Here is a 19,063-nt window from a genome sequence, read left to right on the forward strand (position 1 = left end):
AGCTGAGTGTCCTTTCGGCTTTGGCCCAGCCGCTTCAGTCTTTCTGGCACTACTTGTAAATACCCTCTGCTCTTCCCCAGTAGTATATTGGACACCTTCCGACCTGAGGGGATCATCTTCCGGTGTCATCTCTTTTAGCCTTGTGATACGTTCCATGGGGTTTTCTTGGCAAGAATACTGGAGTGGGTTGCCATTTCCTTCTCCAGTGAAGGAGACTTCCTTCTCCATTTTTACATGGAGACCCCCAAATCCACCACCAAATCATAGCTCACATATATGCTCACATACAGTCCTTTAAAACTCATGGATTCCATTGCAGTAATTTATGCTGTGATCTGAGGCACAGAACTTAATGAACCCTCTTGGTTTTTACACGGAAACAACCCAATTCATTTTAAAAACCAGAGCTTTCATTTGCATCATGGGTGTATTGCTCTGGGGATGGGTAAATTCAAGAACACCAAGGATCTTCATGGACTCTCAAGATTTGTATGTAAATACGTTACAAATTTAAGTTTACATACATGGTGCTGGAGGAAAATTCTGAGAGTGCCTTGGACTGCAAGAAGATCAAACCAGTCCATACTCCAGGAAATAAAGCCAGACTGCTCACTGGAGGGAATGATATTAAAAGCAAAACTGAAGTGCTTTGGCCACATAATGAGAAGACAGGATACCCTGGAGAAGATGCTGATGCTAGGGAATGTGGAAGGCAAAAGGAAGAGGGACCAACCAAGGGCAAGATGGATGGATGATATTCTGGAGGTGACGGACTTGACCTTGGGGGAGCTGGGGGTGGCAACGGCCGACAGGAAGCTCTGGCGTGGGCTGGTCCATGAAGTCACGAAGAGTTGGAAGCGACTGACCGAATAAACAACAACACATGGACTACACCATAAAAATAGCAGATTGCCATAAGTAGGTTGTTGTTATTATTATTTGTACAATGGTGGAACTGTGAAGGATTGTATTTGTGATTTTATGGTGTAATCTGAACATGTTAATTTATGCTGATATCTGAGGATCTATGCTATGGACCCACACTTTTGTGCTACAGTGTTACCACAAAGTACTCAATCTATGGGAGGTGTTGTTGTTTTTACTGTGCAGTCTGTGTGCATGGCTGTGAGCTGTGGTTGTGGATTTTTCCAGACCCTGCCAATTTAGGAGAATCTGTGTAGGTTTTACAAGATCATTTTTTGTGTTTTTTTTTAAACCAGGCAATATTTAAGAGAAACTGATTTATTATACTCATATTCCTTGCTTCTTTTGGAAAACTTAGAGTGACTTGTAGCCTAATCCTATGTCTGTTTATTCAGAAGTCCCATTAAGTTCAATGGAGCTTACTCCCAGGTAGGGGTGTACAGGACTGCATATATGGAGTTGGAGCCAGACTTCTTCATACTTTGAGTAGGTTTCAATAGATATACTCTAAGTATAACTAACATTGCACTCCTATATTCATGTCTTACTCAGAAGTAGGCGGCACTGGGTTCAATGGATCTTATTCCTAGGTACTTGGATATAGGATTGCAGCCAAAAACTGGATCCAATGCAGCTTCCAAGCCTTACTCTATCAAGGGTGTGACCTGTTTGCTTTAACATTGCAACAGATGCACTTTTATTGGTTATTGTATTTTACTGTTTGTTTTTAACTATAAACCACCCAGGGGCAAACCCCATTTTATTCCTGCAGTCATGATAGTGCTATTTAAGTGAGGTTAAAATGCAAAATAGCACATGCTCAGCATATACTTTTTTCAAAATCAGAGCTGGCAAACATTCTAACATATAATGAGTGTAGAGGCAGTTCTAAGAATGGGATTGCAGTCGGGAAGGGGAAGAGAAACATTAGATGCCTGCTTCACAACTGAAGTAATACACATGGCCGTCTAACCTCCCTACCCCAAATATCATCATTAAATCCAGTGTCTAAAAATTGTTGGAGGGACTAGAGACATGAGTCACTTAACCTGGTCTTGTTCAGTTGTTCAGTCGTGTCCGACTCTTCGTGACCCCATGGACCATAGCACGCCAGGCCTTCCTGTCCTCCACTCTCTCCCGGAGCGTGCTTAAGTCCATATTCATTGCATCAGTAATGCTATCTAGCCATCTCATCCTCTGCCGTCCCCTTCTCCTTTTGCCTTCAGTCTTGCCCAGCATCAGGGTCTTTTCCAGGGAGTTTTCTCTTCGCATTAGGTGGCCAGAATATTGGAGCTTCAGCTTCAGTATCTGTCCTTCCAATGAGCACTCACTCAGGGTTGATTTCCTTTAGGATGGACTGATTTGACCTCCTTGCAGTCCAGGGGACTCGTAAGAGTCTTCTCCAGCACCACAGTTCGAAAGCATCCATTCTTCGGCGCTCAGCCTTCCTTATAGTCCAGCTCTCACAGCCATACATTACTACTGGGAAAACCATAGCTTTGATTAGACGGACCTTTGTCAGCAAGGTGATGTCTCTGCTCCTTACTATGCTGTCTAGGTTTGCCATAGCTTTCCTCCCAAGGAGCAAGCGTCTTTTAATTTCATGGCTAGTCACTGTCTGCGGTGATCTTGGAGCCCAAGAAAATAACATCTGTCACTGCTTCCATTTCTTCCCTTTCTATATGCCAGGAAGTGATGGGGCCAGATGCCATGATCTTCATGTTTTTAATGTTGAGTTTCAAACCAGCTTTTGCACTCTCCTCTTTCACCCTCCACAAGAGGCTCTTTAGATCCTCTTCGCTTTCTGCGATTAGGGTGGTATCGTCTGCATATCTGAGGTTGTTGATAATTCTCCCGGCAATCTTAATTCCGACCTGTGATTCATCCAACCCGGCATTTCTCATGATGTACTCTGCATATAAGTTAAATAAGCAGGGCGACAATATGCAGCCTTGTCGTACTCCTTTCCCAATTTTGAACCAATCGGTTGTTCCATGTCTGGTTCTGACTGTTGCTTCTTGACCCTCGTACAGGTTTCTCAGGAGACAGGTAAGGTGGTCTGGTACCCCCATCTCTTTCAGAATTTCCCACAGTTTGTTGTGATCCACACAATCAAAGGCTTTAGCGTAGTCAACGAAGCAGAAATAGACGTTTTTCTGGAATTCTCTTGCTTTCTCCATGATCCAGCAAATGTTGGCGATTTGATCTCTAGTTCCTCTGCCTCTTCGAAACCCAGCTTGTACTTCCGGTACTTCTCGGTTTGCATACTGCTGAAGCCTAGCTTGTAGGATTTTGAGCATCACCTTGCTGGCATGTGAAATGAGCGCAATTGTACGGTAGTTTGAACACTCTTTGGCATTGCCCTTCTTTGGAATTGGAATGTAAACTGAACTTTTCCAGTCTTGTTGCCACTGTTGAGTGTTCCAAATTTGTTGGCATATTGAGTGCAGCACTTTAACAGCATCAACCTGGTCTTAAAGGGTTAATATGTACCTGAGTCAGATGGGAGGGGTCTCTTGGCCATCCTATTGCCTTTTCCTTCTCTGCTCCCCCTACTCTCTACACTCTTCTTCCTACTTCCTCCTGCAAGGGTTGCTGACCAGGAGGCTGATCTCAGCCAACTTACCTCTTGATGTAAGCTTGTTATCTCTCTCAAGTAAAGTCTGTTCCTAACCCACCACTGCAGTGTGTTCTGTCTACATCTGTGGCTATTAATGGGTGCCTGCTTCACAACTGAAGTAATACACACGGCCGTCAACCCCCCCCCCCCATAATATCATTAAATCCAGGGTCTAAAAATACCCAACTGCCCCACTGTCTGGGGGCAGTGGAGTCCGGTGACTCCAATGTCAGTGGGGCTCTGCATCCACTCTGGCTTCAATCAGAAGTCTAAAGGAGTTATCTAAGGTATCTATCTATCTATCCATTTTGGGGATAGTGTTCAGCACCTCGGATACCTCCTTTAGAGTTCTGACTGAAACCCAGAATGGATTAACAGCCCCACTGCCATCAGAGCCACCAGCCTCCACTGCCTGGGGCAGGGGCAGGGCACCTGAGGCGAAAAGCGGAGGGAAATTATTACGATAACATAAATGCATCATGCGCCTCGGACTGCGGTCCTCTAACGGCAAGGCGGCGGCCAGGTGCGGCGTGTGCAAAGAGGGGTGTGCGTGAGTCTCTTTAAGCGGGCTGCCTCCCGCGCTTCAGCTATATAGGCGCCACCACGTCTAGCCACACGAGACCCGCGTACAGAGCTGGCAGGGCTTAAGAGTCCGCCTCTCGCTGGCTGTTCGCTACTGGTTCTAACTACCCCGTCGCACCCGTGCAAGCGGAGAGACCCCCCCCCCACGCCTCACCCAGGTGTGCAAACAGGCGCCACAGGCTCCCCGAGGCGAGGGAAGGGGGGGAGGGGGAGAGCTCGCGCGCACTCCCGCCTAATCCCAAGCGAGGGCCTCGAGCAGCACGTTTTCTCTCCTTGCGCGCGCGCCCACAGCCCGACGCTCGCGCTGTTTCTCTCCAAGGCGCGCGCACGTTGCTCCGCACTGGCCTGCAAGCCTCGCGCTTCGGAAAACCTCCACGGAGGCCACGTGCTCATCCGGGTATCTCGCGCTCGGCCCGGAGGGGCGTGGTTAAGAGGTGCTCAGGCACCGCCCTGCGGCCTTCTTTCTTCGCTTCCTGTCAGCCGCCGGCCGCCGCGAGTTTTCCTCCGGGCTCGATAGCCATTTACGTTCCGTGACCGTTTATTAATTAATGAAGTTGTGTGCGTGCGCGCGTGCATGTGTGAGTTTTAAAAAAGATTCCTCGAACGCCTACGGCCTGTGAGGCCCTCAACGGCTCACCACAGGACCGTAAACACATTTGAGAAACGTGAGGGGGCCGGCGGTCACATGGGGCGGAGGCTGCCAATGAGGAGCAGTGGGCGGGGCTTGGCGGGACCCGTCCGTCGAGAGAAGTGCGTAGAGTCACAGGGCGGACGGCGAGGAGCTGAGCGGGGAAGGAAGGAAGGAGCGCGTCTCCCGCTACCCGTGCAGCGCCAGTAGGACTTCCTCTCTCTCTCCCTCGCGTCGAACTTGGCGGGGCTCCTCCACTGCCTCCCCGTCAGGCCAACCCCCAACTGCGAGACGGCGCGCGGAGCTGAGGAAAAGAAGGGGTGATGCGTTTCCCGCTGGCGGCCATCGCTACCACCACGGCCGCGGCTGCCGCCTCCACCGGGTCCTAGAGCCGCTCCTGTCCAGCGGCCTCTTTCGCAAGCCCGCGGTTCCTTCGCACCTCGCCCACCGACCCACCCCAGGGTGTTCCCCTCAGTGGCAGGCCCCGGGCTCGGTATGAGCCGCGACGCCGGCTTCGTCTGTTCTTGAACGGCCGACGAGACTCCTCAGTTTCCCGCCCCGCTCTCCTCCCAGTCCTAACTTCGCTCGCGGGAGGGGAAGCGGCCGGCCGACCCTCGAAAATGGGGGTGAACGCGGTGCACTGGTTCCGCAAGGGGCTTCGGCTGCACGACAACCCGGCGCTGAGGGAGGTCATCCAAGGAGCCGACACTGTGCGGTGCGTCTATATCTTGGATCCCTGGTTCGCGGGCTCTTCCAATGTGGGCATCAACCGGTGGAGGTGAGTGAAAGGCGTGAGCGGGCACGAGGGCGCAACTCTCTGTTTAGCCGATCGTTTATGAATCCGTGGTCGGAGGGCTCGTGGGGTTTCCGCGCACGCGCGTTGGCGTATAGTTACGCAATGCCGATGCAGGTACTTTGTAGCGCCCTTGGAACCATCGTGACGTACGAGTGCCCGCAGAAGTAAAAGAGGGCGCATTTTGGTCATCTGTTCCATTGGTGTTCTTGGTTGGAGTGAGTACTCTTGTTTGCTGGCTGGCTTCAGAGTTTCTGAGGCTGCCGTTCTGCGCGCTGTAGTTTCGGAGCAAGCCCTGTTGAATTTCCCAGTAAATGCGCTTAGGGTTGTGTTGTAAACTATTATAAGGGGCGATGTTTGTCTCTCTTATTGCTTGGGAAAAGGCCGAGTGTTAACTTAAAACCATATATAAAGAACTCTAGCCTGGGTTAGACGCAATGAAGCATTTTGTGTAACTCAAAAGGTTGTATACACCTATTCCTACCTAAGTGGGTTCAATAAAAAAAATTCATTTCACCTTCTTACTCCTTTGTAAGCATAAAGGCCCTTGGGACCCGTAGGGCAACCAATATCTGCTAAAGACTCCAGAGGTGATACTAGTTACCTACTGCCCTAGCTGTGCGATAGACACTTGGTCAGTCATTCCTTGGTGATGTATATGATCATACTGCTGACCTGCCCCCTCCTGCTTGCTATGACTTGTTCTTAGTTGGCCCCTTTCCAGCCTCTTCATGACGCTAGCACTACAGAGGCAATTACATATGCAGTTCCTGCTGTTGCTGTACAAAATAAACAAGACATCATCTCACTTGGATTTTTCCAACCACAGTTTATGAGAGAAAGAGATCTGCCAGAAGTTACAAAGTTAGAATAAACCATTGGAGATCCCTGTGTGTGTTTCTATACTTAACAGCATGTAGTTGTTTGACTGTGTTACCAAATAACACTAAAACATTATGCAGTGTAAGCTATCTTAGTGACTTCATTTATGTGATGAGTGCAAACTGTATATAGTTTTCTTGTCAGTATTGAAAGTTATCTATCAGTAGCAAATGTTTGGAGAAGTGCTATAGCTCTGTGGTACAGCAGAAGGTCCCAGGTTCTCTGTCATCTCCAGGTAGGGCTGGTGAAAACTCCTGTCTGAAACCCTGGAGAGCCAGCGCCAGTCAGTGTAGACAGTATTTCATTTTTCTTAACAAATGTGAGAGGATTGTCACTCTCTCTAGTAAAGCGTGTGGGTGTGTTTCACAGAAAGCATCCTAGTTAGCTAAGTGCAGCTCCAGTGCTGGAAGCTGGCTGTTCTGAGATAATGTAACGTCTCTGGTGTGAACCATGTGAACATGATCCATGGCCCATTCACAGATAAATTGGAGAGTAACTTTTCACTTGGAGTAGAACTGTCTGGTGGTGTTGGCGGCGGCAGCCACTGGGGAAGGAAATGGGAGGCAAATCTTTTAGTTTGCGTAACATGGGCTGACATTCTCATGTATGGCCTGCAGCAATTTTCTGGTCCTGGTAACTAACACATCTTTCTGCTAGGGTTTGGATTTGAGCTCTTTGGGGTTTGGATTTGAGCTCTTAAAGAAATGTCGCTGATATGAAATCTATTTGCCATTTAAAAAAAATATGTGATTTTCAATACAGGGTTTCGATGGAATCTTAAAGACAATATAACAGTGCTAGATAATGGGTGAAAGCAAAAATGGTGGAGATGCTTAGAATTATACATACACTGGGCATGACGTATTGAGATGTATAGAAAATTAACATTGCACTTATGAATGAATTTTATCTACAGCTGTCCTACTGACTTGCCATGCCTAATTGCTAGCTAGGCTTGTCACGTGGCATTACTGACCTCCTTTCTTTTGGCCTTTTTCCTTGTGCACTTGTTACAGTATTCATAATATAGCACCTCAAGAGTGTCACTGTAACTGTTGTTTTCGAATGCACTGTATTACTTAACAAATTGAACCATTAAAAAGGGGCTCAGAACGTGAGTGGCATGCCCTGCTTGCTTTCAGTCTGTGATATGCTGTTGTATGAAGGCTTCTGTGAATTTTATTTTTATTAGTATTTAACTTCCATTTGTTGGGTGCTGTTAAAACCAACTTGTTCTATTTTGCTGCGGAGGCAGGAAGGGTATAGAATTCTTCGAGGTGTAAAATGAACATACTGCTGGAGGGAGCAATCCTATGGCTGCTAGTCAGCAGTTAGACGACTATAGGATAGGTTGGTTCCCTGAGAACCAACCTCCACCCCCCCATGCTGCTTCATAGGCAGCACGGAACAGCTCTGTGCTCAGAAGAGGAGCATGGAGTGGCAAAAACGGGGCCTTCCTGGGGGCATGTCGGGGCGGAAAAGTCGGAAATGTCGGTATGATGCATCCTATGTGTCATCCGGCTGAGGTCCCACAGCTAGACAGCTGAAATCAGCTTTCTAGCCATAAATGCAGGGTGGCTAAAGCGCAGAGGGGATGATCCCCTCTGCGCTTCAGCCACCCTGCATTGGATAGGTGGCCACCTCCGGGTTCAGAGGTGACCGCCTATCCCAATAGGATTGCGCCCTAAATGTGGATTTTGTTGAGGTAACACCAGGATCCTTAATCTGTTTGGGCCTATTCAATTCAAATTTTGAAAAACTGTTGTGGGCGCTGCTACAAAATCACTGCAGTGAGGGCTTGCCTAGTCACCAAAGACAATAATTTGCACATGAAACTGAGTACAAGGCAGAGGTTACGTCTCATTCACAAATACAACGCCACATATGTGACGTTATCAAAGTATCCATTTCCATCCTTTTTAAATGCAGTTTAACTCGGTGCACAGGGAAGTAAGGTACTGGCTCCAGATGCACCACTTTCTCCCTTTTCTAATGTCTCTGGGCCAATGTGGCTGAGTTGTTGGAATCTAGAGCTTGCTTCCCAATAATTAAAAAAGATCATGAGGGAAGAGGGCGAACCACATTGGGGGGCCTAGTTGTAATAGATCAGAAAAGGCTTTAATATTTCTGTCACAAAATGATACTTATTTTTGAGTTCTGGGAGTTGGTGCTGTCAAGGCGTATTGAAGCATATTTCATAACGATAAAATATTAATCCTATACTTACTTGTCAAGATGGTTTGGGGGTAGAATAGATGTTTCATCCCTCCTATTTGTCCTAGGAGCTCTTATTCTTTTGAAATTCATGGTCACCGAAACGTCACAAAATAGTAATCAGGCTTTTGAGTTCTGTGACATTTTGGTTGGTCCTAATAGAAGTATTGCCTGAGGGTGAATTTTGATTTATTTATGGATCGCTATGGTTTCCTTTGTTTAGGGATATATGAGAATTTAGTTTCAGTTTGCAAATCACTCAAATGCGTCGTTCACAACCATGAACGGGAGTGCATGTTCTCCAGATATGATCATAAATTCCTGAACTTGCATTCACAAAATGTGCAACTTTCTTAAAATGCACAAGTCTTCCCAATTGAACGAATCAAAACACGGGTTGCAAACCAGAATGGGAGCAATCCAGACGAAGCTTTGAAGTAAAGGTTGGAGAATTTCATTGAGCTCAAGCGTCCTTGCTTCTCCCATCCTTTTGTTATCCTTTTGAGTTGCCTCTCTGTGGGCCAAGGTAACAGTACCATTATCAAACGTGGATCCCTTGTGTTTCAGTTACCAGATGGTGGCACTGATAGTTTGAGTTAGGGAATTCAAGCTGGTAAAGTATCTGGTGCCACTGGATAGAACAGTGGACTTGAGCCTACAAGACACGAGCTTAAATTCTGTCTCAACCAGCCATGGATTTGGTGTCTTGCCCAAGTGCACTCAGAACCTCATGGCCACACTTCCTCATATGTACAACAGGCATATTTCTGAGATATTGCATAGGTGGGAGTGTTGTGAGAATGAATTCTGAATGAGTTAAGAATTGAAAGGTCCCACTGCATACTCTAGCACTTTATAAATGCTCTATATGCTAACTGCCTTGCTTAATAGCAAACAGGCATAATTGGGCCACTATGACAATTCCTGTATTACTTAGGCTTGTTTGAAGAGTGTGAGTCTGCTATTCAAAACTGGGTACAACCAAATGTGCCCTCTTTACCTGTTCTGTGCTGCCTCTGAAAATCTCCTTGTAGGCAGGGGTAGAATGATTTCCTAGAAAAATAATGTAGGTGTAGCGACATACTGAGGTTGTTTTGAAATGGTGAAAGAAATGAGAAAGGTATCAGAAGGAGAAAGCAATGTAGTAATGAGTGGCTTCTGTTCTCTCACATAGACTAGGTAAATGCATATGTTTGGGTCATGACAAAAAGATGACATTTCTAGATACCCTAAGTGATAGTGCCTTAGAACAATTTGTCATGGAACCAATCAGAAGAGAGATGATCCTGGACTTAATCTGTAGTGTCCAAGACCTGGTGCAAGATGTAAGAGGCGCTGAACTAATGGAGAACAGTGATCAGAGTTCTATCAAATTCAAGATATAGGTAACTAGAAATAAAACCACCACAGTCACATTTTAACTGCAAAAGTTAAACTTCAGCAAAATAATAATGAAGAGGCTGGTTTAAAAAAAGTTGAAAGGGAGAGTCTAGAGGATCAAATCTCCAAAAATCTTGGAATTTGTTTAAAAGACAATAATAGAAGCTCAGTAAGAATATACGCTGCAGATTTGAAAAGGTATCTCTAAGGATGGCAACATAGTTAATGAGCAGTCAAAGAAGCAATAGAAAGACAAGAAGGCTTCCTTTAGGAAATGGAAGTCTCGTCCAAATGAGAACAAAAAGGAACACAAACTCTGGCAAAAGAAGTGTAAGCTTACAATAAGGGAAGTGAAAAAAGACCAAGGAGTGTATTCCTAGAAACATTTTTTAAAGGTCTTAACAAATATTTCAAAAAGCTGCTGGGGTCCACAGCAACCCCACTAGTTAAAACTATGTTGTGGTTATTATATCCATTGCCCATATTCCAAAGTTCTACAGACTCTAATACTCATCCTCATTGCACACACAGGGATTTATCTTCTACTAAAAAGAAAATGCAAATTGCTATGTGCACTTCAGAACCACTGGATTTGGTGCATTTCCCAAAAACTACCCAAGTTTGTCCCATATCAAACTTCTGTGTGTACTGCAGTTTACTTGCTGGTGTATGTATATTGTATACATGGTTAGCGAGGGGATAATTGTAAACAGGAAAGTCAGAGGGAAAGTCAGAGGGAAATTAAATGCAGAAAGTACTAACAATGACAATCACTTCATTAACAGTGTCCATTCACAAAACATTTGTTGCTAATAACGCAAACATTCTGGCATTAGGTATGCCAGTTAACAAACATACATACCTGAAACTCTGGATAACACTTCATACATCTGAAGAAGTGTACTGTAGTCCATGAAAGCTTGTGCCATAGTACATTTGTTAGTCTTTAAGGTGTCACAAGACTCTTCATTGTTTTTGCTGCAACAGACTAACACAGCTACCTCTCTGGAAAAGCTTATGCCATAAGAAATTAGTTTCATAAAAAAATAAAATAAAGTAAAATAAAATAAATAAAATTAGTCTTTAAGGTGCCCAAAGATCCTTTGACCATTTAAATGAAGAATAGTATTCAGAGAAAGGTAGATTCAATAGATATCACCTTCTTCACAAGTGTTTCTGATTTCCTACTGTAAAAACTATTGTCAATAAGTACTAAGGTTACTTCTGTGTTGTAGGTAACTCCGCTTCTCTCTGGTGGCACTGGTTTACTTTACTTACATTAAGATTGGTACAGTTTCTAACACAGTAATAGTTTATATACTGTGCCCACACGCTCTGAAATTTTCAGCAGCAACGGCAAAGTAACTTTACTTCAGATTGGTAGTAACAGAGTTCTGAAATTCTAATAATGCCTTGCAGTGAGCCACTTCCTTGGGCAGATAGCAATTAGCTTTGGGTAAATGAGCAAGGGTGCAATCCTATGGACGCTAGTCAGCGGCTAGACAGCCATAGGATAGGTCAGTTCCCAGGAACCAACCTCGGAGCCCGTGTGCCGAGGTCGGTTCCCTGAGAACCGACCTTCACCCCCTCCCGCCTTGTAGGCAGCGCGGAATGGCCCAGCGCTCCACACTTGGAAGAGGAGTGTGGAGCAATGTAAACAGGGCGTTCCTGGGTGCAGACCAGGGCGGGGAAGTCAGAAATCCAGTGCAACACATCCAACGTGTTGTCCAGCCGCCACTTCCCACACTCAGACTTCCCGCAGCTAGACAGCTGAAATCAGCTGTCTAGCTGCAAATGCAGGGTGGCTGAAGCACAGAGGGGACAATCCCCACCGCGCTTCTCCTGCCCTGCGTTGGATAGGCGGTTGCCTCTGAGTTCGGAGGTGTCCACCTATCCAGGTAGGGTTGCTCCCTGAGAGGTAGATGGCAGTATTTAGAAGCAATACTGTCGTCTGTTATGCTTTGGAGGTCCCATCAGTATGTCCCATCAAGAAGCATACTGTAGCAAGTAGATGATTTTGTATTGTAGTGAGCTAACTAAGGTGTATTTGTTTTAATCTTCTTAAAATTGGAGTTTTATTTATTTAAAGCCTTTCTAGGCCACCTTTCAGGGCAAGAACCCTCCCAAGGCAGCCTACAACAATAAAGCTCATATAATAAAAACTGATACAGTAATAAAACAGCAAACGTTCATAAAAACAACAAACACCAGCATAAGATAAAGCCTACAACACTTAATCCCAGAACAGTCTATTAAAACCTAATTGGGAGAAAATTTAAGCAAAATAAGGAGCTCAACATTCCATATTACTCTTAATTCTGAACCAAAAATGCAAATGCATATTTGTTGACAACAAGCAAGTTAGGTTGTTAATCAAAGAAATTGATTTATTGGAACAGCCTTCCCCAATTTGGTGCCCTCCAGATGTGTTGGACTACAACTCCCACCATCCCAAGCCAGCATAGCCAATGGGAAATGTAGTCCAGCACATCTAAGGCTTAGAATGTCATACTTGCATTACTAGCCTTTTCAAAACTGCAAGCCCCTGATGCTCTGTAGAATATTAAAGAATTTCATAGTACCACTTGCTGCTACTGCCTAGGATACCGTATTTTTAAGCTAAGAAAAAAGCTTCTGCAAGATGAAAAAATGAACAGTTATTTGAAGGGAACTCTTAACAGAGTAAGTAGCATTGTCTCATGAGGTAGCTTTTTCTTTATTTAACTGAATACTTCAGCTCAGCCACTGGTGTTTTATGCGGACCAGAACGGTTGTGTAACTAATTGAATGATTTGTCTGTTAAGGAAATGTGCTTTGAGAACTACAGAATATCAAGCAGTATATAAATTGGTTCACACTGGAGAAGCCTAATTTGTTCTTTAACCATAACATAGCAAATTAATCCGTAAAATCTAAATAATGGACGCTCTGTGCTGTGATTTAGAGATACAGTAGTCATTCCTTACAATGAACAGATTTGTGTACTTGCTATATTCAGTGTGAGATGGATGGTATAGGCTCTACCATATAGGCTTGTCATTACTGCCTTTGACAAATGTTTACCATTTTATCTGGTATAAATTCTATTTACAATAAGCACGTAAGATACAAATGGAGTGTACATTATGTCACAAAATTCTCCTAGTCAAGTTCCTCAGAAACTGTATTATGGAAACTTGTTTCTCAGAGTGTAGAGCTTGAAGATAGGTTGTATCCTTAGAACAAATGGAAGAAAGCTCAAGGAAGGGGATTATCCTGCCCTTTTCTCCCACTGCAGCCCATTTGCACCCTCTCAAAAACCTCTCCTGAGGGCCTCTGACCCTTAGGAATGGCTTGGGGGGAGGGGTGCAACCAGCTGCAATATGGAGAAGGGGTAGGAATGTCCCCTTAACCTTTTTTTCTCTTCTGTATTCTGAGGATCTAACCTGTTGAGATGCAAATACTTAGTAGTCTTAATATTTATAAATGGGCAACCAAATGTGGAAGGTTTTTAAATTTCTGTTCTGTTTGCTGCTAACTGCACTACTAGAGTAAATGTTCTCACCAAATTAATTCTCTAATTTAAATAAGAGAAGGTATGCTGTAAGATGTTAGTTTACAAACTTGATGAAGTTAGGTAATGGTGATTGCGTGGGAAATACTTCAGTTTTCTAGATCCCTAGGCAGCTCCCCGGTTCCCCCCAACCCTAATAGGACTTTAATTGGAAAGCTGTAGCAAAGCTAAAAAGGTACAGCCTACATATATTACATGCAGATAGGGAACTATGCCATTGCTGAAATGTCACTTGTGGAGATTACCACCATATAGTTAAGATGTGGTTTGGGGTGAAAAGTATTTTAGGCTGCAATCCTACATGCTTACCTGGGAGTAAGTCCTACTGAATTTTCTCAAAATCTCCCATTCCATTTACTGAATCTAAAAATCCTATGTTTTATCATGGCACACATTTTAAAAGTTTAGAAAAGACACTGTATGACTGTGATATGATGTCAAATCTTACTGAGTACATGCCAAGCTAAGTAAGTGAGACAATAATGCCATAATTTGTTCTAAACAGGTTTGCCTTTATTAATTATAGAAAAAATAAAGTACATTTGTATCCTGACTTAACAGATGTCTAATCTATTGTAATAGTTTATGTAAGAATGCCAGATTTATTTATTTTTGGCTATTTATTGTAATTTGGTTACTTGATTTTAACAGATGGAAACCTTTTAAATCATTTAAAATAAGCTGTTTGCGGGGCAATTGAAGTCAATCAATCTAGGCTGGATCAGTGCAAAGATCTAGAAAACATAAGTTCATTTTTTTAAATGCTGAAGGATTAAGAAGCCTAGGAGAATAAATAGGTGTTGGTGCTGAAAATATTACAGTGTAAGGCACCAGGCGAACCTCTCTGGGGATGGCATTCCAAAACTGGGTTGCCACTGAAAAGGCACTTGCATATACAGTGAGTGCCCTGAACATTCCAAAAGCAAGGGCTGGGTTGTATTGGACAGAATAGTGTTCCTCTGTGATATGAAAATTACATCTCCTTGCTATTTCATTGACAGTTTAAGTGTGCATAATTTACACAATAATAAACATGATACATGAGTTATTGTGGCCTCTCTAATACTTCAACATCACAAATTTTGGCCTCTGATTTATTTATTTTTATAGAAAAAGAAGTTTTAACGTAATGTTTCTATTAGAGGGTTATGTATTCAGTTTTAAGGGATCATAAATGTAGATGTTAATATTTGTGTCCATATTGTACTCAGATGTAATTTTAAACCAGGCTATTCTAGGGTTCACTAAATATAAAAATATATTGTATTAATTAAAATTGATTTCTTGCACTTAATTTTTATCCTACCTGGATTCAGCAGTGGGAGGTGATGTGTTGCTTGTCACTATTTGCGTCACAAATTATGCTCATTAAATGCCCACAACACTTGTTCATCTACATTCCATACTATAATTACAAATGGCCATGTATGTGCTGTCTAGGGATGTGTTACATTTTCCCAGTTATAAAATATAGTGCTTTGATAGAACAGAAACATTTAATATTCCTGCAACAAAGATGAAAATTTAAGGAAAGTTATGAAGATAATGTACAACAAAAGTTTATATCTAACACCCACCCCAGCCATGCTGTGAAACTACCCTTTAGAAGTTAGGAGTAGGACCCACAAGTTTGGGAAGAAGGGGATTTGCTTGCTGACTTGAATAGAATGGGCTTTTCTCCTGAGTTCTTGGGTAAAACTTTGAATCTTTAAAGTTTGATGTAATTATTGGAAGTTAACCATTCAAAGCTTAATTATTTGGTTAAAAAGGTAATTAATGCAATCAAAAATCTAGAAGACAAGCTCCCCCCCCCACACACACACACCCTTTTTATATTTATATATAGTTTTTTATGTTTGATTTTCAAGGTTCGGGTTCAATCATGGGCAGCCAGGCTTAAGAGAGCAAAATCCTTGTAGTTATAGAACTTCCATTGTAGAACATCTGAATCTATTTTTTGCCTGGTATTTTAATCCATGATGCCATAATAAAAGAAGAATTGTGCTATTCTGTTTTAGTCTGCAGTTAGAGGATACCTTGCATGGATACCATTATGAATCCAGCCTTTAATTTGTAAATATTGTTATTAGTTATGCAGGTTTTGATCACATGTCTCTGGGAGAATGGAGGAACCCTAGACTGGAGGCTTTTGTATGCTATATCCTTCTATAGTGGAGTTGTAATTTTTAATCAGGGTTCTGAAATGTGAATGTTACGCATTTAAAGATGTGTTTCTCTGCAAATGGTGTAGGTGTAGGATAGTTAAGTGACTATACCTTTTCTGATTTATTTGTGGCAGTATGATCTCTTCAAAACATTGCAGTAATGAACTTGAAATTCTAGTTATGAAACTGTGTTGTAGCATGATCTTTAAAGTAGGTCATTGTGACGGGGAGTAGACCAAACAGCCTGCTGGTTGCTAGAGCAACGACCTATTTAAGAAACTATTCCTGTTGATTCATATTGAAACAATCCTTTAGAAATCATATAAGGAAATGGGAGAAGAGCTATACACAGATGGAGATAAGAGTAAACGTTTGTTAAACTTGGTGTCTCCCCCCCCCCCAATCTATTGGGGACTTTGAATTGTGTATGTGTTACTACTTTTCAGAGGTTCTCTTTCCTCTTGGGCCCCTTCTGCATACTTAGACTAATAATTTTTCTTACACCACCATACAACGCCAGTGTTTTCTTTGGATAAGGACTAGTCCTCGGGTGGGGAACCTCAGGCCTGGGTGCCAAATCTAACTTTCTTGGGTCCCAGTCCAGCCCTCTGGGGTTCTCCAGATGGCCATGCCTCTTTCCCCCAACCACTGATTGTTTGGTAAGTGTCTGGCCTTTGTGCCATTTTCCCCCATTCTAAAAGGTTGAAATGCCTGCCCAAGGCTTAGTTACAAGTAGTAAGAGCTTTAAAGTAAAGTATGCTAGTGGTTTTTGTATTTTTGGCCCTACCCCTCTTGCCTTTGGCCCTGTCCACCACTAGACTGCGGCCTCTAGGGGCTTCTCCAAAACTGAATTTGGCCCTTGCGCTGAAATAGGTTTCCCACCCCTGGACTAGACTCTTCTAAATTTCGACTATAATCAATTTTGCTTCACTTTTCAATAAAAATTATGTTGATTATGCTGAAGCCAGAGTTGGACAGGAACAAGGAAATTAAACACCAATTTAGAACTAGAACAACTTCCTTGGATTTAGATGGAAAGGAGAGATAGAATTGGGTGTCATCAGCATACTGGTGACACCAACCCCCAAAATGCTTGACACCCTCTCCCAGTGGCTTCATGTATATGTTAAATAGCATGGGGGGACAATATGGAACCCTGAGGTACACCACAGTCCAGCAACTGCAACATCAAACAGGAATCTCCAGCATCACCTCCAAAATTGCCTCTCTAAGAAGGACTGGAGTCACAGTAGAACAGTGTCTCCAAGTCCCATGTCAGACACTTCAGAAGGATTCCATGGTCGATGATATCGAAAGCTGTCTTGGTAGGTTAATTCAGTCGTGATAAGCAAACATAGCCTCTAAAGGTATGTCATAACTTTTAGAAGGCGTTAATAAAATTATGAATTCCTTGGAAAGACTTGAGGATTTTCTCTGAAATCATTTGTGTTGAAATCTTAATGTGTGAAGAGCCACCTGAAGTTGATTTCATTTCAGATCTACAGTAGATCTCTCAATTGTGCCAGTGTACTCTATCCTCACCTTGAGGTAATCAGAAGAAAACAAAATTTGATCATTCTATTTCTGCTCTTGTTTGGTGAAACTAAGTTGTGAAGCAACTACATTGAAATATTGCTAGGAATCCTGTCATAGGTATCCAAGGTGAACTAGGAAAGCTAAAAGATATTCCTGGTTCTGTAGATACTCCCTTCTTTACAAAACTATTCTCCCACCACCACCAGTTCGGTTATCTCATGTATTCTTGGACAGTGAATAATAAGCACATGTTACCAGCTAGCTATTAAGGGTTACAAAAAATGCCATGAAACACCATAAACTGTTTTTAATGCTTGAAGTAAAACTTGTTTCAAGAGAAAAATCTGTTGCTGCAGTGAAAGCTTTTATATAAATCTGTATATCTAAGAGCACAATCCTATGGGAATAGTCGGTTGCCTCCAAACTCTGAGGATTGGGCTATCCAATGTAGGGTGGGCAGAGTGTGGAGTGGATCTTCTCCGCGCTCTGGCTGCCTTGCATTTGCAGCTAGACCGCCGAAAACAGCTGTCTAGTCAGGGCGCCTCAGGGCGGGGTAGGCTGGATGGCGCCTAAGAAACATCGTAATGGTGCTTCTGCCCCCGCGACTGCCCCCTTTTCAGCTGCTCCGTGCTGCTCTTACAAGCACAGAGCTGGGCACGAACGACATCACCTTCAAGAGAGAGGGGGCGGGGAGTTGGTTTTCTGGGAATTGACCTTGGAATGCTGGCTCCGAGCCCAGTTCCCAGAAAATGAAAAATCCTATGGCCGTCTAGACATTGTCTATACAGCCATTGGATTGTACCTTAAATCCACTGCAATTGTCCATGTCATCATATTTCTATGTGAGCATCCTTTAATTTATTCAGAATTTAGTATCTCCATTGTGCTGTCTGTATTGGACACATTTGGTAATACATGCAATTCTCAGTAGTTTCCATGAATTGTTGTATGAAGCAGACATTAAATAGAAATAATGCAACAAAACACCTGAACTTGATTTTATGAAAAACATAGTTGTATTTGATAGCTAATAGATGCTATAAAATGTGCAAAACCTTTAAAACCAGTCTGAACATAATCATCTTACAAGTTCCACATATTGGTCCTGCTACTTCAGTGGCTGATGTCGCCAGAGTAATATGTGTTCTCTGAATTTGCTGACATTTTTGGCAACATTGTGTAAAGCTTAATAGTGTAGTATTAAACAAATTCCACCTTATATGTTATCTGGTTTGCCTAGAAATTAATTCAGGAAGTTGTTTCTTTAAAAAAAAAAAATCTTCTTAGACAAATGGAGCCTTATTTCTTAATATCTCTGGCTATCTTTACTGTGAGTGGCTAGATAAAATCAAGGTTAATCCACTTTAAAAACAACGGCAACAACATGTTAGATGTCAATACTGTTGAAGTGACTTCAGAGGTTCAAATCTAGTTGTCCATTGGACTGCTCACTGAGCCTCAAGAATCTGTAGGGTATCATCATTAGAAAGATACAGGGAGATCACTATCTGCTTAAGAAATATCTGTTATTGGAATTAACTGGGCAAGTTCAGTGGGAGACTCTGGATTGGACCAAGTACTCTATTTACTTTAGTAGAATGGAGCATGATGGGGAAAGAAAGTAACGGAAAATAGTTTTCTGAATCAGAAAGTGAACTGGGAGATAATAGCGGGGGGGGGGGAAACTAATTTTGAAGGTGACTACAAGGAACTGAAGAGTATTGAATACTAAGTCAGTGTACATAATCTTACTGAAGAGTTTCTATATACTAAGGGGAGGTTAGAT

The 19,063-nt window shown here is 43.0% G+C and overlaps 1 protein-coding gene across 1 annotated transcript in view; it reads left to right on the forward strand.

The window, feature by feature from the left end:
* Nucleotides 1-4,866: 4,866 nt before the first annotated feature.
* CRY1 (cryptochrome circadian regulator 1) overlaps nt 4,867-19,063 on the forward strand; it is a 39,353-nt gene continuing 25,156 nt past the window's right edge. Inside the window, exon 1 of the mRNA XM_084809679.1 lies at nt 4,867-5,532. Coding sequence (XP_084665805.1) covers nt 5,375-5,532 — 158 coding nt within the window. The 5' untranslated portion in view covers nt 4,867-5,374. The remainder of the gene's footprint in view (nt 5,533-19,063) is intronic.

Source organism: Heloderma suspectum, chromosome 7 (assembly GCF_057233095.1).
Source record: "Heloderma suspectum isolate Gila_16-S chromosome 7, 16-S_ref, whole genome shotgun sequence".
NCBI lineage: Eukaryota > Metazoa > Chordata > Lepidosauria > Squamata > Helodermatidae > Heloderma > Heloderma suspectum.